Consider the following 26,738-nt stretch of genomic DNA (forward strand, 5'->3'; position numbering starts at 1 on the left):
TAGAGATGTCCAAAACAGTGCCCTGAGCTCCCCCTACAGGACATGCATGGACATGAAAAGGATGAAGCATGGTCTTATATAAAACAAAACCGCATATCTGTCAAAAAAATAGCTCCATATGTGCTGGCTTTTTGTAACTTTTGTTATATGCTCATTTTCTGTTTTTATGCACTGATTGGCATTTTTTTTTTTGCCAGGATTAAGACATATGTTTTATTTTACTAACTGTTTTGAAGTAGCTGATATTTGTATTGGAAAAATAACTTGTATTGGAAAAGTTAACTTGGGTTTATTAAGCTGATTGCACAATGAAACAATACAATATATATATATATATATATATATATATATATATATATATATATATAAAATTATATATACACACACACACACACATGATCCGCCACTTCCGACACTGTCCTCTGGCACCGATCGTAAGGCAGAGACAGAACTGCAATCTGCCTATGTTAACCTTCTCACGCCCGCGCTATAGCCAAATGACGGCTACAGCTTGGACCTTAATTGCCAGGAAGCCGACAATAGTCGTCCTCCCGTGCATGAGCTGCCTGCGGGCTCTGTGATCACCGAGTGATCCCGGCCCCTCACCACGTAATCAGCTGTCAGCCAATGACAGCCGATCACGTGATATAAGCAAAAGATCAGTAATCAGTTTTTTTTTTTTTTTTGCTCGTGCTGACAGCGTGAGCAGAAAAATAGAGCTGATCACTGGCTTGTGTCAGAGGGACAGCAGTCCCTAAAAGGGTAAGACATCACCCAAGTATCTGTGCCCACCAGTGCCGCCTGTCAGTGCCCACCAGTGCCACCTGCCAGTTCATAGCAATGCCGCCTATCAGTGCCCACCTGTGCCACCTACCAGTGCCCACCTGTGCCACCTATCAATGCCCACCTGTGCCACCTATCAATGCCATCAGTTCTGCCAATCAGTGCCTCATCATCAGTGCCACCTATCAGTGCTGCCTATCAGTGTCACCTAGCAGTGCCCATCAGTGCCACCTCATCAGTGCCCACCAGTGCGGCCCACCAGTGCGGCCTATCAGTGTCCATCAGTGAAGCCTTAGTGCCGCCTTAACAGTGCAGCCTATCAGTACTCATCAGTGCAGCCCCATCAGCGCACATCAATGAAGGAAAAAAAATACCTGTTTGCAAAGTTTTATAACATACTATAAAACTGTTTTGTGTTTTTTTTTCAAAATTTTCGTTCTTTTTTAGTTTTTTTACCAAAAAAAACCCCAGCAGGGATTAAATACCACCAAAAGAAGGCTCTAATTGTGCGGGAAAAAAAGGATACAAATTTCATTTGGGTACAGTGATGCATGACCGCGCAATTGTCATTCAAAGAGTGACAGCGCTGAAAGCTGAAAACCGGCCTGGGCAGGAAGGGGGTTTAAGTGCCCAGTAATCAAGAGGTTAACAAAGCAGATTGCTGTTCAGAGAGGAGGGAAGGGATGGAGTTTGTGTCCCTGCAAAGCAGGAAATTCCACCTCTTCCCCCTAGTAAAAGCATCTCACACAGTATAGTAAAACACTGGCTATGCACACCCCCTTTTGATCACCCCTGATGTTAACCTCTTCCCAGTCAGTATCATTAGTACAGTGACAGTGCATATTTTTGACACTGATCACTGTGTTAGTGTTACTGATCAGTTAAAGTACCGAAGTGCCGTATCGCAAAAAATGGCCTGGTCATGAAGGGGGGGTAAATCTTCCGGAGGTCAAGTGGATAAGTAGAGACTTTCCACAAGCATCTTTTTCACAGGTTGTAGCAGTATCATAGTTTCCAGTAGCAGGCAATTTGTACTTCTACACGATTACAGATATGAACAACACAGCATGAAAAGAGGCATCAAAATAGGTATCCCTGCTGTACACTGTAAACCTGCTTCTTTAATATTTGTATTTAAAAACAGTAAACAATGTCACGTTTCTTGCCATCCTTGGACAATGTATAAAAGAGAATGAAAAAAGGCAACTATTAGCAAGAGAATTCAGCAGAAAGATGTCGTTTTTATTTGTCCATATTTTGCACCAACGTCTTTCAGCCTAAATTACTGGTTAACATGGGATAACAGTCACCCAATCCACCCGTTTTCTTTCTTCCAGATTGGGGGACTGATATTGTAACATCTAGGGTGCCATCAGAAAAAAAAAAACAAACACTAGGACAGGTAAGAAAACTTTGTCTAATTATTATTGTTACCCCTACCCTTTAAGATACGGCAGCACTAGAGATGTTGTATGCACATAAAAATGAATCCCAAGCATTTATGTTTATGCAGGAAGCTAGTCATGGAGATTACACCAGGTCCGATCATAGAGAGAAAGAAAAGGGTTTTCCCTAAGTGGACTTTTAAGGCAACCAATAGTATCATATAGGTAAATATACAAGTTATTTGAGTAACAATGAATTTAATAATAATTAGTAATGATTAAAAATATACATAAATAGAACTGGAATATTGATTGGCCTGAACAGAGTCAGCTAGTATCACCATACAAGGGGATATATGAAAAGACCTCCTTACACCCAACGCGTTTCGGGATACATTTAGGTCCTTCTTCAGGGGTGCAGAGGAAGGAGGAGTTCATCTATAGCATAATTGAAAATATATGTAATCAGTATTCATAGGTAGATCGGGTCCGATCATACCTGCACATTTCTCTATTGTTAACTTTAGTTACAAATCTTTTTATATAAAAGAAAATAATAATAAAAATATACAATCACTCACCACATATTCAAAGACAAAAGTTAACGTTTCCCTGGTTTGAATGATGTCATGCAAAAGAACGATATTTGCGTGTTTCAGGCCTTTCAAGAGAGATGCTGAAAAAAAAACATAAAAATGAAACGGCTATAAATATCTTTCAATTGTATTTTTTCAACAACATTGATTTCTATCCTGGGTTCACACTATAGCGATGCGGGAACCAGCGCGATTCCAGTGCAGGTTCCCGCATCGCATCTCTCACGCAGGCAGTTCACACTGCCCTCTGCAAACCGCTGCGGGTGTCAATACAATGTTAATGACACCCCCAGATCAGTTCACCGATCGCAGTGCGAACGGTAGAATTGGACGGGAATCAGATTGCATGGGTGTGAACATGCGATCCAATTCCAGTGCAGGGAAAAAAAAAGTTCCTGCACCTTTTTTGCATTGCACAAACATTGCATGTGTTCGGTACAGTAATGCAGGTGTAATTGACATCTTATAGTGGCACTGACCACACTGCTGAGGCACCTGTCATATGCATTCATCAAGAGTGCCGACTCTATGAATAGAGGAGGCAGACCTTTCATTCATCTACCTATCCTCAATTCATAGGTCACTTTTCAGTCACAGAATCTATAGTACAGCCTCTATGAATGGAGGAAGGGGGCAGAAAGTGTGGGCATAGATGGCACTCTTGATGAGTCTATATGACAGGTCCTTTGACTCTAATACCGCACTAGAAGATTACGGCAGGAGCTGGGGTATCTAAGAACTGAAGATTTCCACTAAAGCAGGAGCTAACAGCACAAGGGACATATCACATTGATTGTAAGTAATGTCTCTTGTGCTGATTTTTTTTATTTTGATTAACCATAGGCTTTAAATCTGTAATCGCTATTTACTTTGCATACCCAATCATGTGTAAGGGAAAGTTAGATTGTAAGCTGGGCCCTCCTATTCCTACTGTGTAGAACTGTATTGTAATTGTACTGTTCTTCTTTATATTGTAAAGCGCTGTGTAAAATGTTGGTCTAGTCTGTGCCACTATGCTCCCCGCCCCTTCCCTTCCTGCTGTTATAATATCTGTATTATAAACATACCTTCCCCTCTGTTAGCTAACATTATCTGTCTTAGTGTCCGTGCTGAAAAAATAAAATAAAATGCAGATTATACCTTATCAGAGCATCTCCCGACGCTCACGTGATTCCTCTGCTCTCTCTCCTCCCGGCTGACGTCAGTGGGAGTTCTCAGCCCCTCTCAGCCAGGGAGAGGAGAGAGCCGAGGAGTCATGTGAGCGTCGGGAGACGCTCTGATAAAAAGGTATAATCAGCATTTTAATTTTTTTTTAGCACAGACACTAGGATAGATAATGCTAACAGAGGGAATGGTATGTTTGTAATACAGTGGCTTAACAACCACTTTAAATTAACCCTGTTTTATTTGATGGCTATAAGTACAATATACCTTGGTCCTGACAATTACTGTTATTGAATATATACATTACCTTCTCGAATGGCAGTAAAGGGTACTCCTTCCTCAGCTTTCATGCTGATGACTTTCAAAGCAACCAGTTGCCCATTAATCCTAAAAAAATGAAATGTACCATTACTTTTATGCAGTCATAAGGCCATATTCCAGTGATGAAGTTATTATGTTTGCCATCATCATAACTGATTTTTACAGGCACCGGTGTTCAAACTGTTATACAGTGCATGATATATATGTATATATATATATATATATATATATATTGTGGCAGAGCAAGGCTCTGTCCCTATGGAAATGGGGTTAAAGTAGACACAGAGTCTGCATATTGGCTGAGTGCAGAGCTACAGAGTGTAAATTTGAAATGGAGAAAACTGCTCTGGCAGTTTTCTCCAGGTTTTGCTAGTTCCTTATGGGGCTCTGTAGTTTGGAGATCCTTCAGAGTCTTGGGTGGGATGGGATCTCCAACCCTGTGTCCGGGTCTTGTGGACAGCCAGCAGGGTGTGTGCCCAGGTGCACACAGCCCATATAACGAGGGATTGGTGAGAGCAGAAAGAGTGGAGGAAGGTGAAGTTGGAGCAGTGGCTGCTAGTAAGTGTCTCTGTGTGAGAATAGATGCTGTGTGCGTTGAAGGGCTTCAAAGCTGTGTGCGTCCAAGGAGCCAGATGCTGTGTGCGTTGAAGGGCTTCAAAGCTGTGTGTGTCCAAGGAGCCAGATGCTGTGTGCGTTGAAGGGCTTCAAAGCTGTGTGCATCCAAGGAGCCAGAAGCTGCGTGCATTGAAGCTCTTGAAACTGTGTGTGACCAAGGAGCCTAAGACTGTGTGCATCCAAGCAGCTTGTTTGAGGGGCCTGTTCCCTACAGCAGCAATACTGCTGAAGAGTAGCCAGGTGGGCTAGCATTTTCATTTGGATTTTGTGTGTTTAATTGAAGCTTGGACCCCTGCGTGGGATTCCTGGATGGACTTTTGTTTTGTTTTTTCCTTTAATAAACGTGGGCTACCAGGCCCTTAACTATAAATGCCTCTCTGATGTGGGCTCACTGCACCAAAATGCATCTATCCACTTGAGCTGAACAATCCCCAATGTCACAAGTGGTGGAGAATGCGGGCATGTAGACGGTGGAATCTAGGTCCTTGCTCCATGGTGAGTCGCATCAGGAACTACTGCTAGCTGTGTGTGGCAGCCAGGCGAACAGCATTGCACAGAAGTTTGATGGACTGTGTTGCATGCAGGTTGTGTACCTGTGAAAGGAGAATCACATATTTTTTTTTCTCTTTGCTGTGAAGTGTGTTGCAAGTTGCTGTGTGTGTAAGACAGCAAGCATGGGGCGTTCCAAACAGAAAAAGGAAGCAATCCTTGCTGAAGCAAGGGAAAGGGTTCTATGGCTAGAGGGTATTTCACCACATGCCCCAGCCACGCCAGAGAATTTTTCCAAGTGTGAAATTTCTGTGACCTGGGGTAAATTAATCATGTCATCCCCAGTTGAAAAGGAAGTGAAAGAAGTTTCCCCTGGCAACAGGAAGCCAGGTGGACAACAGCGTGTGAAAAAGAGGAATATGGTCATCTGTGGAAGCAATGTCCAGGCCAACAGGGATGTCGGGGATCCAAGGAGTCTGTCTGCTGATGGTCATGACCAGTGGTATCCCTTGGCAACAGAGAGCCAGTCATCAAGGAGATTCCAAGAAAGTAAAGTTCAGCTACCAGTACCGTGCTTGGAATGTGGTCAAGTGGGGCATGGAATTTTTACTTGCCCAAGGTTCTGGAACAACGCTGAAGAGTCTGGAAAGGCTGCAGTGTCGTCCTGTGGCCACACAGAGGAAGTAGCTGGTATGGATGCAGCTGAGAGACGGCGCACTCAAGTGAAGGGTATGATGCCAGCCACTGAAAATGGTAAGACTGTTTCAGTTTGTGGGACTGAACCTAGTGACATGGGAGTGTGTCCAGCGGGAAGATCCGCAGTGCAAATGGACATAGACTTGCTGCAGTGTGCTAACCGGAGTAGTGGAGAGGCACATGGTGAAGACCAGCTGACAGCAAGGTTAAAGACTCAAATGAACATGGGGACTATGCATGTGCCTGCTATAATCCAGCAGAGTGCTGGAGAGGTTAAACTAGGGGTGACCAAAACTGTTCTTGTGCCATGTTCCCTAGTGACAGGTGCTGCAGAGTTGCCCAGGGAAACTTCAGAGGAGCTTGCAGTGATGGAGCAGAGAGTTTCCCAGGTCAGCTATGGAGCTGCCCAAGGAGGAAAGAGTTCCCCTTTAAAGATAGAGGGTGATGTGAGGAGAGGCTCACAGGCTGTGGTTGGTAATAGACAATCCACAAAAGTAGCAGTTATGTCTATACGTAATGAAAATTCAGATGGTTATGCTGACAAATGTGTTACTGTTGGCAAATGTGATGGTATTGGTGATAATGACATTGAAAAATGTGTTCCCTTTAATGTCATGTCTGAAAATGTTGCAAATGTGTTCACTGACAATGATCGGAGTAGGATATCTCCCGTGACAACCAGAAGCGCAGGCTTGTCCATGGAAGTCTCATGGGGTCTCCATGTGTTGGAGCCAGAGGTGTTCCAGGATGGCTGTGGTGCTACTCTGGTGAAGCAAAGGAAGACTGAGTCACACAGTGAGAGTGTGCGGGCGCAGCCCCACAACCCTAAGTGTAACCCAGTTGTCAAGGGGTTAATTCAGCCTGCAAAAGCTGAAAGTGCAGAGCTGTGTGTGTCAGTAGCGCCCCCAGAGCAGGTAGGGCAAAAGCATGTATTACAGCCTACCTTGTCAGATGATGTGTCAACCCAAGGGGATATGTATAGAAATGACACAGGTGATGTTTTGGCTAGTGAATCCCAGGTTCCTGTGGGGCCTTCTAGAGTAAGTGATGGAACCACAATAGACTGGGATAATTGGTATGAGAATGCAATCGCAATATTAAATAATGTGGTGGACATAACACCTGCTATGCCCAATGGAGGGATTGCAGATCGGCTGGTGCTCAAGGACACGTTTGTCCCTGCAAAAGTTATTGCCCTCCAGTCTGAAGGAACTGTTCAGGGTGCTGGCATAGCAGATGTGTTGTCCACAGCCCAACAGCTCGGGTGTCAAGGTGACAATGTGACTTGTAATGACCTGCAGTGGCTCACTGACACTGGTGCAGAAGGGTTAAGTGTGAGACATGTGTCTGACAGCGCTCCAGGGGAGCAACAGGCTGTGATGAGGGGTACCTCCAAGGAGTTGGAGGTCTCTTCAAATGTCTCAACCTCACAAGCTGCAGTGGATGAGCCCCTCCATGTCTTGGACAGGGAAAAAGACCTTAGAAAGGTCTGGTATTTAGACATTGGATGTTTAGAGATGACAAAAACCTTACTTGAAATGCTGGAGTTGGTAAAAACGCACTCACTGTACACTTGGGTGTCTCCACCACAGTCGGACCAGGTGGTGCTGCGTAGTACCCATGGGTGGAGCCAGGTGGTACAGGCTGTGCTGGGAAGCCTTGATCGAGAATGGTATTGGTGGGACCAATGCTTATTAACAGTGTGGCAGATAGTCTTGAGGTTCTCTGAGAGGGTGCTCCCAGTTACTGAGTGGTATGGAAGGTGCCCAGGAGAACTGTTGGAGACATCAAAGGTCTCTCCGGCTGGTGTAGTGACTATAAACATCTCTGCTGGTGTGGTCCGAGGTGCGGCTGAGCTGTGGTCAATAGAGGGCGTGGATACTGTCTCACCCGCTGAACCTCATGAGAAGGTAGGGCCCAAAATAGACGCAGCACTAGCAGAGATGCTTTCTATCACTCAGAAAGTGGTACAACTTAAAGTACCCGGAGACACTGTAAAGGAAAGTGCTAATGTTGGTTGCTGCAAAAATGTAATGTGTACATCAGAAAGAAGTAGTTTGTGCTTGGATCAGTGTCATTTGTTAGATCAGTTACCCATGGAGTGTTGGACAACAGGTGAGGTGAAGCTGTGCTATGGACCCTTGGGGTGTAATCGCTTGCCTGTGTTTTGTCCCTCCTCAGGTCTGGTCCTAACAAGTACTGAGATAGATGGCACTGATAGTGTTCGACAGGATGTCATTGAAATGTATGATCTGCTAATGTTTGGTGCTGTTAAAATTGATGTGGTTGCCGTGGGTAACCAGAGAGAGTTTTTTGAACCTGAAAGACCTGTGGTGAAAGATAAAACTGACGTCTGTAAGCTGAAAGGTAGGATCAGGGAAGGCAGAGTTCTCCCAAGAGAGGAGAGTATGCTCAGGAACCCCAAGAGAAGAAAGGGAAGGCAGAGTATAAGGAATTATAGGACCCTGTCAAGATCCAAGGTGGGACGTACCTGGAAGCACACCCGAAAAAAGGGTTGGGCCTACGTGGCTAATGGCCAGCACAGAGGTGTCCCAACTGCTATGGTGGGTGCAGGTGTTTCTCCCTCCGGATCGAAACAAGAGGGGGGGGTATGTGGCAGAGCAAGGCTCTGTCCCTATGGAAATGGGGTTAAAGTAGACACAGAGTCTGCATATTGGCTGAGTGCAGAGCTACAGAGTGTAAATTTGAAATGGAGAAAACTGCTCTGGCAGTTTTCTCCAGGTTTTGCTAGTTCCTTATGGGGCTCTGTAGTTTGGAGATCCTTCAGAGTCTTGGGTGGGATGGGATCTCCAACCCTGTGTCCGGGTCTTGTGGACAGCCAGCAGGGTGTGTGCCCAGGTGCACACAGCCCATATAACGAGGGATTGGTGAGAGCAGAAAGAGTGGAGGAAGGTGAAGTTGGAGCAGTGGCTGCTAGTAAGTGTCTCTGTGTGAGAATAGATGCTGTGTGCGTTGAAGGGCTTCAAAGCTGTGTGCGTCCAAGGAGCCAGATGCTGTGTGCGTTGAAGGGCTTCAAAGCTGTGTGTGTCCAAGGAGCCAGATGCTGTGTGCGTTGAAGGGCTTCAAAGCTGTGTGCATCCAAGGAGCCAGAAGCTGCGTGCATTGAAGCTCTTGAAACTGTGTGTGACCAAGGAGCCTAAGACTGTGTGCATCCAAGCAGCTTGTTTGAGGGGCCTGTTCCCTACAGCAGCAATACTGCTGAAGAGTAGCCAGGTGGGCTAGCATTTTCATTTGGATTTTGTGTGTTTAATTGAAGCTTGGACCCCTGCGTGGGATTCCTGGATGGACTTTTGTTTTGTTTTTTCCTTTAATAAACGTGGGCTACCAGGCCCTTAACTATAAATGCCTCTCTGATGTGGGCTCACTGCACCAAAATGCATCTATCCACTTGAGCTGAACAATCCCCAATGTCACAATATATATATATATATATATATATGTATCTTTAGAAATACTGTTTAAAGCAGCCTTTCTCAACCTTTTCAACATGGAGGAACCCTTGATATAACTTTCCGGTCTCAGGGAACCCCTGCTAAAAATTACTTTATCTACAACTCATGATAATTTAGTGTGATGGTCAGTGGGAAGAATGTTCGTTACGTTTGCGGTCACTGGGTAGAATGACCCCCTTACAGAAAGTTAAAAAGACCAATGGTGTTGGCGGGAACCTATCTGACAGGCAGAAATTTCTCATTTCTCAAGGAACCCTTAGCAACCTCTGGAGGAACCCTAGTTGAGAAACCCTGGTATAAAGCATAACAGGCCATTTTCACATATTCCAAATGTATTACTTTCTCCTCTGGAAGCCAGGGGGCAGCAACACACAACATATAGCTCTCCCAGGGAATAATATGTAATAGAACAATTTGCTTTTTGTAGAATACTTGAAGAGCGACTTTCCACCGCATCAGTCATACATGTCCTTAATACAGTGCATCCGGAAAGTATTCACATCACTTCACTTTTTCCACATTCAATGTTATGTTACAGCCTTATTCCAAATGGATTAAATTCATTATTTTCCTCAAAATTCTAAAAAAAATACCCCATAATGACGTGAAAGAAGTTTGTTTGAAATCTTTTCAAATTTATTAGAAATAAAAAATGAAAAAAATCACATGTACATAGGTATTCACAGCCTTTGCTCAATACTTTGTTGAAGCACCTTTGGCACCAATTACAGCCTCAAGTCTTTTTGAGTATGATGCTACAAGCTTGGCACACTTATTTTTTGGGCAGTTTCTCCCATTCTTCTTTGCAGGACCTCTAAAGCTCCATCAGGTTGGATAGGGAGGGTCGGTGCACAGCCATTTTCAGATCTCTCCTGAAGTTATTCAATTGGGTTCAAGTCTGGGCCACTCAAGGACATTCACAGAGTTGTCCCATAGCCATTCCTTTCTTATCGTTGTCCTAGTCTGAGGACCAGAGCACTCTAGAGCAGGTTTTATCAAAAATGTCTCTGTACATTTCTGCATTCATCCTTCCCTCGATCCTGACTAGTCTCACAGTTTCTGCCTCTGAAAAACATCCAGCCACCACCATGCTTTACTGTAGGGATGGAATTGGCCAAGTGATGAGCCGTGCATGGTTTACACCAGGCATGATGCTGCCATTCAGGCCCAAGAGTTCAATCTTTGTTTCATCAGACCAGAGTATTTTGTTTCTCATGGTCTTAGAATCCTTCAGGTGCCATTTGGCTAACTCAAGGCGGGCTGTCATGTGCTTTTTACTAAGCAGTGGCTTCCGTCTGGCCACTGTACCATACAGGCCTGATTGGTGGAGTGCTGCATAAATGGTTGTTCTTCTGGAAGGTTCTTCTCTCTCCACAGGGAAATGATGGAGCTCTGTCAGATTGACCATCGGGTTCTTGGCCACATCCCTGACTAAGGCCCTACTCCCCCAATCACTCAGTTTGCCTGGGCGGCCCGCTCTAGGAAGAGTCCTGGTGGTTCCAAACTTCTTCCATTTACGGATGATGGAGGCCACTGTGCTCATTGGGACCTTCAATGCTGCAGAAATGTTTCTGTCTGTACCCTTCCCCAGATCTGTGCCCATGGGCGTCTGCACCATAGGGCAAGGGGGGTCAATTGCCCCCCCCTGGAATCGTAAGAGTGTTGATGTCCTTCAGCGTGAAGACACTTGACTTGCCCCCTGTGTTGCAATGGCCACCGCGGCCGCCTCCGCGGCAGCCGTGGACTTTTTTTTCAAAGTCTGCTGCTGGCCTGGGGGCTGGGGCTGCTCTCAGTCTTTTCCGACTACACATGCATCCGTCCCTCCCTCCTCACCCCCGGCCCGAGCATTAGATTGGCTCTGCCACTCGGGCCTCTGCTTAACATCAACGTGACACTGACCTGGCTGTTCCGTGATTGGCTGCTGCCTCAGCCTGCCTCTGCCTGTGTAAATGTATGTTGTGGCTGTGCTGTGCCTATGCTGATCCGGCCGGCGCGGCGCCGGCTCCTCCCACAGGTCACAGGTGCGTGGCGTGCAGTGGCCGAGACAACAGAGAATACACTGCCTGGCTGCCAGTGCCTGTCCTGGGACTATCGCTGAAGAACCACAGGTAACAGCAGTGCCTGTACAACGACACCACTGTGTACATCTTTTGTATTGCAATACAACTGTTGTGACCATATTTTGATCTTGATGGAAACAGCTATACCAGGCATATGCAATTAGTGGACCTCCAGCTGTTGCAGAACTACAAGTCCCATGAGGCATAGCAAGACTCTGACAGCCACAAGCATGACACCCCGAGGCAGAGGCATGATGGAACTTGTAGTTTTGCAACAGCTGGAGGTCCGCTAATTGCATATCCCTGAGCTTTACAGACTGTATTATACAGTCTGTATAGCAGTTTTCATCAAGATCAAAATATGGCCAGAACACAATGGCGGCCGGTGCATTAAGGGCACATTGGAGCTCCGCCCCCTCTCTCCTGCCACCCCTCTATCGCCTATAAATAGATTAATGCAATGCATGAATCTATCTGTGGCCGCCGCTACCACCCCCTACTCAGGCGCCCAGCCCCTTTTCGGGCGCAGGACGCCTGAATTACAGCGGCCGGGCGTGTTTTTTTAAGCACCTGATTAGAGCCATAGGCTTTAATAGGCGTCAAAAATGGTGACCTACAAGCGCCATGCTGGGTGCTCACAGGTCACTCAGCTGTGTTAGAAAAGCGAATGACTATTCACTTTCCTAACACTAAACCGCCTCTCCGCCAATCATGATGGGCACACTGGCAGCATATGATGGGCACACTGGCAACATATGATGGGAACACTGGCAGCATATGATGGGCACACTGGCAACATATGATGGGAACACTGGCAGCATATGATGGGCACACTGGCAACATATGATGGGCACACTGGCAACATATGATGGGCACACTGGCAACATATGATGGGCACACTGGCAGCGTTTGGCACAGTGGCAAGATTTGGCACAGTGGCTGCAATTGATGATTTTTTTTCAACATTTTTTGCGCCCCCCCCCAAAAAAAAAAAACTTTGAGCACCAGCCGCCACTGCCATAACATATGTATTGCAATATAAAAAGATGTACATTCTCTAGGCTTGAAAGATATATGTGTTATATAAGAGATCATTCAGCTCCACATTGTATTGAAAGTTGCTCAGGCCAGGCGTACCAGTCCATATAAATATAGCCTAGAGAATGTACATCTTTTTATGTTGCAAATTTGCAATGTATAGCAATACATGATGATCTGTTATGACCATATTTTGATCATGATGAAAACAGCCTATACTTGAAATTTTTTTGTGGTTTTTAAAAAGTCAGAATTGTTATTACAGCCCATTCTCCAGCTTTCCTCCACAAGACTGAAAATGTTTCAGTTCTCACTATAACAGGGGTCGGCAACCTGATGATCTTAGTCCACCTGTCCACAGCGAACGGGTTTCTGCGCCGCCGACCTCTGCTTTCTATGTGCCAGTCCTTGTCTCCCATCCCAGCCTCCTCCGTGGGTGGCTCCACCATGCCATCTATGTCACGGTCTGTCTCTCGCCCTCCCGCCTCTATCCTCCTCCACCACCATCAGGTTTCTCAAACCTTTGCCTGCCTGCCTGAGCTTTATGTGATAATGACTAAGCCCCTCCCCTTCATGACATTGTCAAAAAGGGACCGAGCATGGGTGTCCATAAAATGATGCCCCCCCCTGAAAAAATTTCTGCGGATGCCCATGTCTGTGTCTCAATACAATCCTGTCTCAGAGGTCTACAGACAATTCCTTGGCCTTCATGGCTTGGTTTGTGACATGCACTGTTAACTGTGGGACATTATATAGAAGGTGTGTGTGCCTTTCCAAATCCTGTCCAATCAACTGAATTTACCACAGGTGGACTCCAATCAAATTGTAGAAACATCTCAAGGAAATGTTCAAGGAAAACAGGATGCACCTAAGCTCAATTTTGAGTGTCATGGCTGTAAATACTTACTGTATGTACATGTGTTTTCTTTGTTTTTTATTTTTAATAAATTTGCAAAGATTTTAAACAAACTTCTTTCACATTGTCATTATGGGGTATTGTTTGTAGAATTTTGAGGAACATAATTAATTGAATCCATTTTGGAATAAGGCTGTAACATAACAAAATGTGGAAAAAGTGAAGCACTGTGAATACTTTCCGGATGCACTGTACATTACACATTAAAATACAATTTCAGCATTCAAGAGCATTGTGGGTGAAAATGCACATTGTGAGGCACAATTCTACCGACATGATAAAATAAAACATACAGTATGTCATAACAAAGACAGAATTGATACTCAGCTTACTGCTTAAAGGAAACATGTCACAACAGAAATAAGTCAGTTGCCATTACTGATCTCTCCTTCTTAAATTACCAGTACTTGTTTCTTGTCTGTCACTGTAGCCCTGTTGCTTCAGTACTTTCATAGTTGCCAACATTTAAAATACTCAGAAGGGACCAATCAAAAAAACTTTGAACATGAGTGGGCATTGCCAACAAGTGGGTGTCGATTACATGTCATATGGCTCATATTGTCATACTGTATGCTTTGCTATATTTTGGACAAAATAGGGCCTGGGGGTACAATGAAGAAAAACTGTGAATAAAATAAGACCATTGTTGGCAGCAGCGGCAACAATGGCGGCAGCGGCAACAATGGCGGCAGCGGCAACAATGGCGGCAGCGTCAACAGCTCCCACCAAGCTGTACAATGACGTCTACCTTCTTCTTGAGATAGGGTACACACACATCTCCAAGGGAAAGATTCTGCCATCTTGGCTACTGACTTTGCCCAGGACTGAGGGCACATCAATAATAAAGGAATGCCCATACATGTAGCCTTTAACAAATTTCTCTGTAGAACATGCATGTCATGTTCACTACCATTGTAATCCTCAGCAAACAAGCACCTGCATGCTCAATGTTTCATCTTGCGTAATATACAATAATGTATTGAACAAGAAAATCCATTGACTAAACTCTGTCCACATCTTTGCATTAAGATGAAAAGAATAGCACTGATCAGTGTTGCCAACCTACCAGATTAAAATTTACTGACACAACACCCAAAATGTACTGGCAAAGCCAAGTTTTTACTGCCATTTTAAAAAGTTACAAAATTACAGTTGTAATTTCAGTATTTAGGCTACAAATATGTACAATATGCAATTAGCAACGTGATTTAAGGTAGATATTAAGGCAAAAAGCGTATTTCTTCTTTTATTCTCAATATAGTAAGTAAGTGGCTCAGGGACAGGAAATTCGAATGGGTGACACGTCCATAATATGGACTCTCACAGTGTCACTCACAGCAGTGTGCAGCAGCACAGATCACTGACACATCTCATCCTGGGTCACAGTGACGCTCTCTCCCCACGCCAGGTGGTCCTTTCAGTCCCCTCCAGTCCAAACAGCACTGACCGTCCCGATTCCAGCTTGCCTTCCTCCCGTCCCACAGACCCGCACACTAGGCTCTGGTCACTCCGCTCGGCTCCCTTGCACCATGACATCACATGACACTCTCAGCCACTACCTCCGCCAGACCCGCCCCCCGCTGGTACCACTTGAACACACTGTAGCAGGCACTTGGATGGTTCTATAGATGTATATGTTTTTTTATGTACTAAACAATAATATTCCCCTTTAAGATTTGAGTTGCTGCATTCAAAAAAGAAAACCATTCGGTGAAAAATATATATTATGTGTGTTGAGTGCGCTACTCTATTTGCAATACACCACTCTGTTTACCATTGTGTGTCCCCAAACATTTCAAAACATATAACATATGCCTTAATTAATTAAAATAATATTTCCATAGATATCAGTACAACGTGCCGTAAAATATACAGTGCTCCAGCAAACGGGAAAGACCTCACATTCATTTGTATGTGAATTTAAACATGTGAATTTCACAAAGGTATAAAAATATATAAAAAAACACAAACGATTGTCTTATAAAATTAAAAATTATATAGTGTCCAAAAGTCCATGTGCAAAGTGCAATGTGCAATAAATTCAAAGGTTACTGTGCACCCTTCCTTCAAGTTCACTACAATTGTCATCCGTGATTCATCGTGACATAATCACCACTTCCGTGACAAACCACCACCATATGGATTGGCCACTCACCAGATGCTTAATGAACAATGCGCCTTCGGTTCAATAATAGGGATAACCATTCCACCTGATTCATATATGTGCTGTCCCCAATCCGCTACACATGAGCTTTAGTTTTCCTCAAAATATATGAATAACAATCATTGCGCAATATATTTAAAAAAGCTTGTTTATTTTAGCCAAATAAAAGAATATAAACTCACATTTAAAAGTGCCCTCAAGCCGGCACTAAGCTGTTCCAGCAGTTAAGGATGGGTGTAAATAGTAGCGTGGTAGTGTAGCGTAATATTCTTTTATTTGGCTAAAATAAACAAGCTTTTTTAAATATATTGCACAATGATCGTTATTCATATATTTTCTACGAGGAAAACTAAAGCTCATGTGTAGCGGATTGGGGACAGCACATATATGAATCAGGTGGAATGGTTATCCCTATTAATGAACCGAAGGCGCATTGTTCATTAAGCATCTGGTGAGTGGCCAATCCATATGGTGGTGGTTTGTCACGGAAGTGGTGATTATGTCACGATGAATCACGGATGACAATTGTAGTGAACTTGAAGGAAGGGTACACAGTAACCTTTGAATTTATTGCACATTGCACTTTGCGCATGGACTTTTGGACACTATATAATTTTTCATTTTATAAGACAATCTTTTGTGTTTTTTATATATTTTTATACCTTTGTGAAATTCACATGTTTAAATTCACATACGCATGAATGTGGGGTCTTTCCCGTTTGCTGGAGCATTGTGAATTTTACGGCACGTTGTACTGATATCTATGGAAATATTATTTTAATTGAGGCATATGTTATATGTTTAGAAATGTTTGGGGACACACAATGGTAAACAGAGTGGTGTATTGCAAATAGAGTAGCACACTCAACACACACAATATATATTTTTCACTGAATGGTTTTCTTTTTTGAATGCAGCAACTCAAATCTCTAACAATGCAATATTAAAGTAGAACTACAGGCAGTCCCTGGGTTATAAACAAAATAAGATCTGATGGGTTTACTTCTTTGTTCCGCTGCAAAGTAAAAGCATAATGGGCTAGTATGCATCACTTACCTGCAAACAAAGCCTGCAATGTCCCGCTGGTGGCCACATCCATCTTCGCACCTCTTCCTTCCGGGGGCCGCAGACTCCAGCTCTGTGACTGGCCGGAGCCGCGTGAGACTTCATTCACAGCACTTGCGAGTGAAGAAATGGCACAGAGGTCAGTTTCTTCACAGCGTATGCGCCAATGACATCATCGGCGCACTACAAGGTAAATATCTCCTAAACAGAGATATTTCCACTACCTATAGGTAAGCCTTATTAAAACTCAAAATCCGAGGTTTACACCCACTTTAACAACTTCATACCCCGCCCATAGTCAAATTATGTCCGCAGGAAGGATCTCCCATCCTGGATGGGTGTCATATGATGTCCTGGGCTTCCTGGCCATCTAGGGGGCGCGCGCTCCCGCCGCATCACTCAGGAGCCGGTGCGCGTGCATGGTGGCCGCGATGTCCGCCGGGCACCCGCGATTGCCGGTAACAGAGCCGGGGATGTGGATCTGTGTGTGTAAACACACAGATCTACGTCCTGCCAGGAGAGAGGAGACCGATTGTGTGTTCCCAGTACAGGGGAACACTGATCGGTCTCCTCCAATTGTAAGTCCCCTCCCCCTACAGTTAGAATCACTCCCTAGTCAACACATTTAACCCCTTGATCGCCCCCTAGTGTTAACCCCTTCCCTGTCAGTGACATTTATACAGTAATCAGTGCATTTTTATAGCACTGATTGCTGTATAAATGTGAATGGTCCCAAAATAGTGTCAAAGGTGTCCGATGTGTCCGCCGCAATGTCACAGTCACGATAAAAATTGCAGATTACTAGTAAAAATAATAATAATAATAAAAATGGCATAAATCTATTCCCTATTTTGAAGACGCTATAACTTTTGCGCAATCCAATCAATATATGCGTATTGCGATTTTTTTTTTTTTTTTTTTACCAAAAATATGTAGAAGAATACATATTGGCCTAAACTGAGGGAAAAAAAAATAAAAAATTGGGATATTTATTATAGCAAGTAAATGTAAAAAATATTGTGTTTTTTTTTTTTTTCAAACTTGTCACTTGTTTATAGTGCAAAAAATAAAAACCGCAGAGGTGATCAAATAACACCGAAAGAAAGCTTTATTTGTGGGGGGGGGGGGGGGGATTATAAAAATTTCATTTGGGTACAGTGTTGCATGACCGTGCAATTGTCATTCAAAGTGTGACAGCGCTGAAAACTGAAAATTGGCCTGGGCAGGAAGGGGGTGAAAATGCCCTGTACTGAAGTGGTTAACGCCCCAGCAATCAGCCCACTGTATTAGTTTTCTGCATAAAAATCCCTGGAGAGTTCAACATTGATCAGTTAAGTGTGTTTATTAAATCATTCCCAACAACAGATCAATAGTGCCAGTGCATTTACAACTGCAAACCAGCTGTTGTTATTATTAGCCAATTGAACTGTGTATTGGACAGTTTCAAGCATAAATATCATTGTCACTATTGCTTAGTTTAGTTATAACCATGTTGAGAAATAGTATTTGTCACTCAAAACGAATACACTGCTAGTAATTTAATTGCACATGTTGAACAGCATGCTGTTTTGAAAGGTGAATATACAACATCTATATATCTGTTTGCATACAGTCAGTGATAGAACAGCTGATGTTTTCAGGTACACAAAGTAGGCTTAAAAATTTCACTTTAGAGTGGAACTTTACACATAACAACTTGATAAAAAATAATGTTCTTTAGCAAGGAACATACATTCCACATTAATAATTATGCTACCAAAATTAGTGTGTGCTGTAAATTGCCTCCAGCATTGCTCCAGTTTCTTCTTGCTGGAGGCTGCCATTTTACTGAAGCCCAGAGCCCCTGAACAGCAGTAAATCATAAAGCGGAACCAAACCTGGAATGCCAGTATTGCTGCTAATTGCCACATTTGCTTGTGTCCTCAACCAGACTGTCAAACCATTAAATGGCTGGTGTCATAACTGATCACATATGCAGTACCATGGCAGTTGAAGATCAAACAGAAGCAGCTTCTTTGGCTGTAGAGGATAGGAGGGTTTAATTCCGCTTAAGCCTCGGTTCACACTAGTGCGATGCCAGAGATTGCATGTGATTCGCACCGCATTGCTGTGCAGATCACATGCGATGTCTGTGCGATGCGATTTCAACCATACAAACTGGCTGAAATCGCATACGCACCAAAATGGTGCAGGACCCTTTTTTGGTCTGCACTAGAATCGGATCGCATGGGTGTTCGCACCCATGCAATCCGATTCCTGCACCATTTCACAGTTCACACTGTGATCTGCGAACCGATCTGGGGGTGTCATTTACTTTACATTACACCCCCAGCGGTTCGCAGATCTCATTGTGAACCACTGTGCGATTCAGGGGCGATGCGGGAACCCGCACTGTGTGAACCAAGCCTTAAAGCAGTTGTATGCCCTGAAAAAAAGAAAAAAAAAACCTGTAAGGCAAATACTTACCTTAAGAATAAAGTGCCCACACTGCCTCCCGGTCATCGCTGAGGGAGCTGACAAGTACCCTCGGCGTTTCTTCTGGGTTCGCGACTCTGTGAGTAGCTGAAGCCGTGCAAGGTCCAGCAGCATCCGCCAGACCTTCAGACCGAATGCAAGGTATATATCTCCTAAACTGTACAGGTTTAGGAGATATAAATTTTACCTACAGGTAAGCGTAATTATAGGCTTACCTGTAGGTAAAAATGTGCAAACGGGGTATAAAACCGCTTTAAGGCTGTCAGCAGATCGGCCTCCATAGATCTAGCAGGACTCAATTTTCTGACTAAAGTTCCACTTCAAGGAAAAAAAAAAGGCTTGTTTTCATTTTGGAATGAGTAAGGGAGGTTAGTAACCCCCGTCGGGTTTTTTGTTTGCCATATGTGCCCCTTTTGGGAGATTTTCCAGTATTTTCCTTGCCCCATAGCCAAAACCAATGAGGGACTCCTTGGCTGTCATTAGGGTCACCAGAACTAGTGTCCCAATTAGAAGATGTCCCTTATAATAATGTTCTGAGGACAACTCAAAAATTTGGATTTTTTTTCACTTTCATATTTAGTGATAACGGTAAACATGACAAATAAAGGGATGAATCTCTATAACAGGGACACAGACAGCAATAAAAACCTGATATGTTTCCTAATCCACTCCACCTTATCAGAAATTTTAAAAAACTGCACAAGTTACACTGTAATCTACAAGAAAGTCTAAAACTGCTTAATGGTTACATTTTACAACAGTGAAACACAGACTACTGATACAGCACAGCAAAAATAAATAGCTAATTATAATTTATAATAGGATGGTTCAGACTAGTTACCAACTGTTCCTGATTACCACAACCAATCCAAGGATTTGAACACATGCCCCTAATTTTTTGTCTCTGGAAATGTTTTGTTTTTTTGGAAATAAAGGATATAAATGATAAAACCCATCTTTTTCTGTCTATTATATTAAAATACCATCCATTATTATAGTTAGTTTCTAACATCAATATCCATTTCAAAAACAGAATTTAAAGCCCAACCCCAGTCAAGCAATAAAATAATCTCCCAATCTCAGGGTTTCTGATTAATATTTTTAAAAATGAAATGACTGTGCTGCATTCCTTACTAATAAGCATTTGTTAGACCCTGTGATGTAATCAAAGGGCATGATAGGATCCCTTGCTGGTGGCTATTGCGGAAAGGAGTCAACAAGGCTCACTATATAAACTCTGGCTGGTAGAGGCACACCCTACATTGAGGCCTGGTTTATACCTATGCAGTTAGATTTTCATCTGTTTCTGCAGTGCTTTTTGTGGTGAGTTTTTGCATTTTGCGTTTCTATGCTTTTTTGAAGGGGAGATGTTTTTGTTGTTAGGCAGATGGAAAAAGGCAAAACGCTTTAAAAACACACTAGATGCATTTCTGCAGCGTGTCCATTGAAGTCTAGTGAATCAAAAACACACCATGTTTAAATTTTAAAAAGTCCCTGGCTCTTTTCAAAAACACAGTGGCTGAAAACGCATAGGTAGTAAACTTGTCCCATAGAAAACCATGTGAAATGGACTGTATTGCATTTCTGCAAAACGAGAAAGAAAAAAAAAAAGCATAGGTGTGAACCAGGCCTAATAGAGTAAAACTTGGAAGTGAAGAATAGTGTGGATGGATATGTGGATGGGGCTCCTAGCAAATGTCTGAGTAATCATGGAGGGAAGGGGGGCACAGAACTCCCATATTGTTGCTGCATTACTGTTATTATCAATGCAATGCACATTTGTTACAACACCGCCACTGTGACAATGGTACTGCAAACTACAGGGGGTATGTCCTTTGTAACCAGGTTGAATGCAAACCAACCTGGAGTTATCCATCAACCATTGGCTAAAGGAAATGATTACAATCTTTGTAGATCACAGAGGAACAAAATAAAAAAAAAAAAGGCTTAACGTAGAACTACAGGCAACACTTTTTTTTTTCATTTTGGATAGAGTAAAGTCTGGTACACAGTCACCCTATTAGTTTTTTTTTTCCGTTCAACCCAGCAGGCTGAATGAAAAAAATCTGAAGAGCTTAGGAGGAGCCGCTGTACTAACTATGCAATGTTAGTACCGCGATCTCCCCCACTGAGCTACTGTGTTCTGACAGGGGGTCAGCACTCTCAGCAATTGACTGAGAGCACTGATCAAATGCCAATCGGCAGATCTTTTTCTGTTATGCCCCTTCGGCATAAGCCAGCCGAAAGGCCGGCTTCTATCAGACCGGCTGCCATATACACTGAACCGGCCGATGCTACCTGTTATGTTCGGTCCATGTATACGGCCCTTAAGGGAGTGTTATAACCTCTGCCACTTTTTCCTCTTTGCCATCTGTGTCCTATTGGGGATATTTACCTTCACTTCCTGTCTCATAGCCAAAACAGGAAGTGAGAGTAAATCCTTGAAAATTAAGGGAATCCCTGGGAGCCCCTCATGTCACCAGAACTAGTATTCCCTTTTGAAGATTTCCCTATTTCTGGGGACAACCCAAAAATGTGTGAATTTCTTTTACTTTAACTTTCAATGATAATGGTAAACAGGACAAATAGAGAGGTGGAATCTCCCTAACGGGGTCCTTCCAAACCAGGCCTCTGCATAGGTGACTGTTTCCAATGTTACCATATTTCTCTACATTATTAGTGAAGTATGGTTAATGTAATTCTCAATTCCTGCCATTTGCCTTATGCCCACACTCCTTATGCCTTTACCTGCTCCAGAACTGACCCTGTTCTGTTATTCAACCAGGCCTCTGCCTGCCGCCTAAACTGTACATACCTCTGCCTGTTTCGGAACTGACCTTGGTCTGTTATTTGACCATGCTTCTGCTGGCCGCCTAAACTGACCATACCTCTGCCTGCTCTGGAACTGACCCTGGATTGTTTATTGACCACGTTTTTTGCCTGTTGCTTGGACTGATATTTTACCCTTAAGTAGTGGGATTCCTGATAACACAGGGGCCTCACATACGTGAGAGCCTTCAGAATAGTTTTTCCAGATGGAGAAAACAAATTTTTTGTTTTTTTCCGGGTTTTGTTATGCCCGGGTTAGGGTCTGGAGACCGGAGGCTTCAAAGAGATGTGGGTAGAAGAAGCCTCTACCCCTGTGCCCAGGTCTTACCTGACCAAGGCCCTCTGCTGACAATATCTCCTGCCTGCTGCCTGTACTGACCCTGGACTGTATATGGACAGTATTCCTGCCTGCACTGACTATGGACAATATTCCTGCCTGAACAATTCTGTTCACTGTCGCTGACCACGTCCCTGCCTGCTGCCTGGACCAATGCTCCCCTCTGTGGACAACTGCACTACTAAAATCACAGGTAATCCTTTGTTTACCTTTTGCTCAGCAGAATGTATTTTATGGTATAATTCTTGGTATGTGCTTGCTATGTGTTGGAAATATGAATGGCCTTCAAAAATGGTAAAAGGTAGTCAGGCAATTAGTGTCATTTATATCCCTATAACACCTGACTGTGCTCCTTGCATGTTGGGCCTCTGTATGTGGGCAGGTTGTGTAAAAGTCTCACACGTGGTATTGCCATACTCAGTAGCAGAATGTATTTTGGGGTGTATTTTTTTTTTATGTACATGCTATGTGTTAGAAATATCCTATAAATGGACAACTTTGTATAAGAAAAAATGCGTTTTCATTTTCTTTCCACATTTTCCAAAAACTTGTGGGAAAAAAATTACATGTTCAAAAGACTCATTATTCCTCATAGAATATACATTGGGGTATTTGCTTTCCAAAACGGGGTCATTTTATGGGCTTTTCCATTGTCCTGGTGTTCCAGGGCCTTCGAATTGTGATATGTTGTTAGGACATTAGATATGTATTTTATGCTCCTAGAACACCTGAAGGTGCTACTTGGATGTTGGGCCTCTGTATGTGGCCAGGCTGTGAAAAAGTCTCACACATGTGGTATTGCCATACTCAAAAGGAGTAGCAGGATGTATTTTTGGGTGTCATTTTTGGTATGTACATGCTATGTGTTAGAAATATTTTATAAATGGACAACTTTGTGTAAAAAAAAAAAAAAAAATTGCATTTTCACCAAAAATCCAGAAAAAACACATGATACAATTGTTACAAATTGAGTTGCAGTTCGGTGAGTAAAATAAGTATTTGATCCCCCACCAACCAACAATTCTGGCTGCCACAGACTGGCTACAGTATGTGCTCATATGGTACACAGATTAGTCCTGTTAATTTAAGAAGGTACTCCAATCGACAACTCGTTATGTTTATAAAAGACACCTGTCCAAAGAATCTTTCTTCCATTCACACCTCCCCATCATGGGCAAGACTAACGAGCTGTCAAAGGACGTCAGGGACAAGATTGTAGACCAGCACAAGGCTGAAATAGGCTACCATCAGCAAGAAGCTTGGTGAGAAGGAAACTGTTAAATTATTACAAAATAACCATCAACCACCCTCGGTCTGGAGCTCCATTCAAAATTTCGCATCATGGTGTAAGGATGATCATGAGAAAAGTGAGGGATCAGCCCAGAACTACACGGGAGGAGCTTGTGAAAGATCTCAAGGGAGTTGGGACAGTCGCCAAACAAACCATTGGTAACACAATACACCGCCATTGATTGAAATACTGCAGTGCCCGCAAGGTCCCCCTCCTCAAGAAGGCACATGTTCAGGTCCGTCTGAAGTTTGCCAATAAATATCTAAATGGTTCAGAGAAGGATTGGGAGAAAGTGCTGCATAGAGGGGCCATGTATTATAAAATTTGATTTGGAATCAATACCTGCAACCTCTGTCTCAGCCTCTCACAAACTCTCACAACTGCTTATTCTACATAGAGCCTATAGAACACCCATACAACTTAATGGATGGGGCAGGAGGGAATTTCCTCTCTGTCCAAAATGTAAAGTGCACCAGGGGGACTTTGTACATCTACTTTGGAGATGCCCAAACTCCACCGATATTGGGCGGAAATATCCCAATGCATCTCTAGACTAGCTCAGGTAACGGTACCCCTGAACCCCCTGGTGTACTTGCTAGGGGCAATTGACGAGGAGATGTACCTGAGGGGAATGTATCACATGATAACCAGGCTGTTATACCTGGCTAGAAAACTTATAGCTAGATATTGAATGGCATCTACAGTCCCTACCGGGAAACAATGGATTACCTATTGTACAGGACGCCGTGGCTGGGTCCTGGAAGGAAGCTATGTTTCCCCTCTGTTTGGACTGTGCTCCCTTTAAGGGAACAAAAAAGGGTTAACTCACCTGTCAGAGGAAGTGGGTTTAAAACAAGACAGGAAGTTAGAGAGGGTGTGGAGGAGTGTAGAGGAGAATGTGGATGGTGGATGGTGTTTTTTGGTGTGCAGCAATAGTGAACAGCAGTGTCCTGCCTGGAAGCCTCTTGCTAAGGGAATCTACCTGCAACAGAAACTAAGGACTGCTTAACTGCAATAGCAATTCTGGACTTTGCAAGTCGGTGAGACTGAAACCTTTTTCTTTTGTTTTTCTGCTGTAAAGCTATTTAAGTTCAATAAATCTCCTTTTGAGTGAAAAGCCTGTGTCCTGCGATCTAGCTGGTTCCCCAAACTTTACAAGTGGTGCTCGAATGCGGGCAGGACAGAGTAACAGGCATTTTTCTTGCAGTTTTTTTTTTTTTTTTGTGTATTGGACTTAAAACTGACATTTAAAGGGACAGTACAGTGGATTTATGTCCTGGGTTAAAGCCGCACAAACCCTGAAAGCTGAAGCAATGGAGGAGCTAATTAAACAGCTGTCCTTGGCTAATATACAAGTGCAGACTCGCCATGAGGAAGCTAATCAGCGCTTAACAACCCAGCTGGAGGTACAGCAAGAAAACACTCGCCTGTTGGTGGCGCAGTTGGCAGCCCAGCAAGCGACCCAGCAAGAGGTTATGCAGGCTCAAGTGACTGCCTTAAAAGAAGTAGTGCAGCAACTTTCTCAGGGCCGTGAGCAAGCAGCTGTTGCCCCTGGCAACCAGGTGACCGTGAGGGCAAGCCATTTTTGCCGAAATTGTCCCTGAGTGATGATGTAGAGGCATTTCTTGCTACATTTGAGAGGACGGCAGAGAGAGAAGGGTGGCCCCAGGACCAGTGGGCCGGCCTAATTGCTCCTTTCCTAACCGGAGATCCTCAAAAAGCCTACTTCGACCTGCCACCAGATCACGCTAAAGACTATCAAACATTAAAGGCAGAAATACTGGCTCGTTTGGGGGTAACTACAGCTGTTCGGGCCCAACGAGTGCACCAATGGAAGTATCGCCCAGATCGTCCACCACGGTCTCAAATGCATGACCTGGTGCAACTGGTAAAAAAATGGCTGCAGCCCGAAATGTTGTCTGGCCTCCAAATCGTGGAGCGTGTCGTGCTGGACCGATACCTAAGGTCACTGCCAGACGACCTTCAACGGTGGGTCAGCCATGGAGACCCCAAAACAGTGAACCTCCTTGTCAAGATGGTGGAACGATACACAGTGGTGGAGGATCTGCTTGGCCCTACCAAGCTCCAAGGACCCAGTCTGCCACGGCATATTCGTTCGACTGCTGCCCTTCGAAAGGACGTTCCCCGGAGCCCTGGAACCAACACCCCGGAAGGTCAAGAGTCACTCCCGATACCTTCTCAGCGATCTGTTCCTGTTCAGAGAGGAGGGGATGTACAATGTTGGCGATGTCACTCCTGGGGCCATACCTGGGCCCACTGCCCACTGCAAGAGGAGCCCATGGAATGCGGGGTTCTTCGGAGGGGGTCTTTTTATGCCAATAAAGCATGTACAACACATATCGATCTTGGAGAAGAGAAATTCGAGTGTGAAGTCCAAGTGAACCACCTCCCTGCCCGGGCTTTGCTGGACTCCGGAAGCATGGTAACCCTGGTCCATCCTAGAGTAATTGGGAAGATCGGTCCGGTAAGAAAAACTTTACGGGTGGTGTGCATTCACGGGGACACTAGAGAGTACCCTCTCATCTCGGTGACCATCTCCACAGCATGTGGCGCTGGTACTCAAGAGGTGGGGGTGGTAAAGAACTTGGTACATGATGTTATCATAGGACGAGACTGTCCATTATTTGCAAAACTGTGGGGACAAGGAGAACTACCTGAACGGTCCAGAGACTGGGGAGAAACTAGTCCCTCTGTTCCTGCAGTTGAGAGAAATAACCCTGAAATGCCGAATGTTCTTGAAAATGCTAATGATTTGGTTAATGGTGATGCAAGTAGTGCTGATGTTATTAAGGGTGTCAAAATGTGTGGTTCATAGACCTACCTGAACACTAAAGAGGGGGGGGAACCTTCCCCACTTCAGGTAATGCTGGGGGAAGAGGATGAGGAAGTGGCTGTTACCCCTGCCCTGCCGGATTTGGGTGTTCCTCAGGGGGCATTTGGTACTGCCCAGATGCAGGACCCCACTTTGGCCCATGCACGGGAACAGGTGGTAGTAATAAATGGGGTTCCCCAAGAGCCAG

At 44.0% G+C, this 26,738-nt stretch overlaps 1 protein-coding gene across 4 annotated transcripts in view; it reads right to left on the minus strand.

The window, feature by feature from the left end:
* Positions 1-26,738, minus strand: part of CDK15 (cyclin dependent kinase 15) — a 438,173-nt gene that overhangs the window by 312,041 nt on the left and 99,394 nt on the right. For all 4 annotated transcript variants that reach the window (XM_073633297.1, XM_073633299.1, XM_073633298.1 and 1 more), the window contains 2 exons: positions 4,236-4,315; positions 2,750-2,844 (listed from right to left, as the gene is read on the minus strand). In XM_073633297.1, the coding sequence (XP_073489398.1) occupies positions 2,750-2,844; positions 4,236-4,315 (175 nt within the window). The remainder of the gene's footprint in view (positions 1-2,749; positions 2,845-4,235; positions 4,316-26,738) is intronic.

This window comes from Aquarana catesbeiana, linkage group LG06 (genome assembly GCF_042186555.1).
Source record: "Aquarana catesbeiana isolate 2022-GZ linkage group LG06, ASM4218655v1, whole genome shotgun sequence".
NCBI lineage: Eukaryota > Metazoa > Chordata > Amphibia > Anura > Ranidae > Aquarana > Aquarana catesbeiana.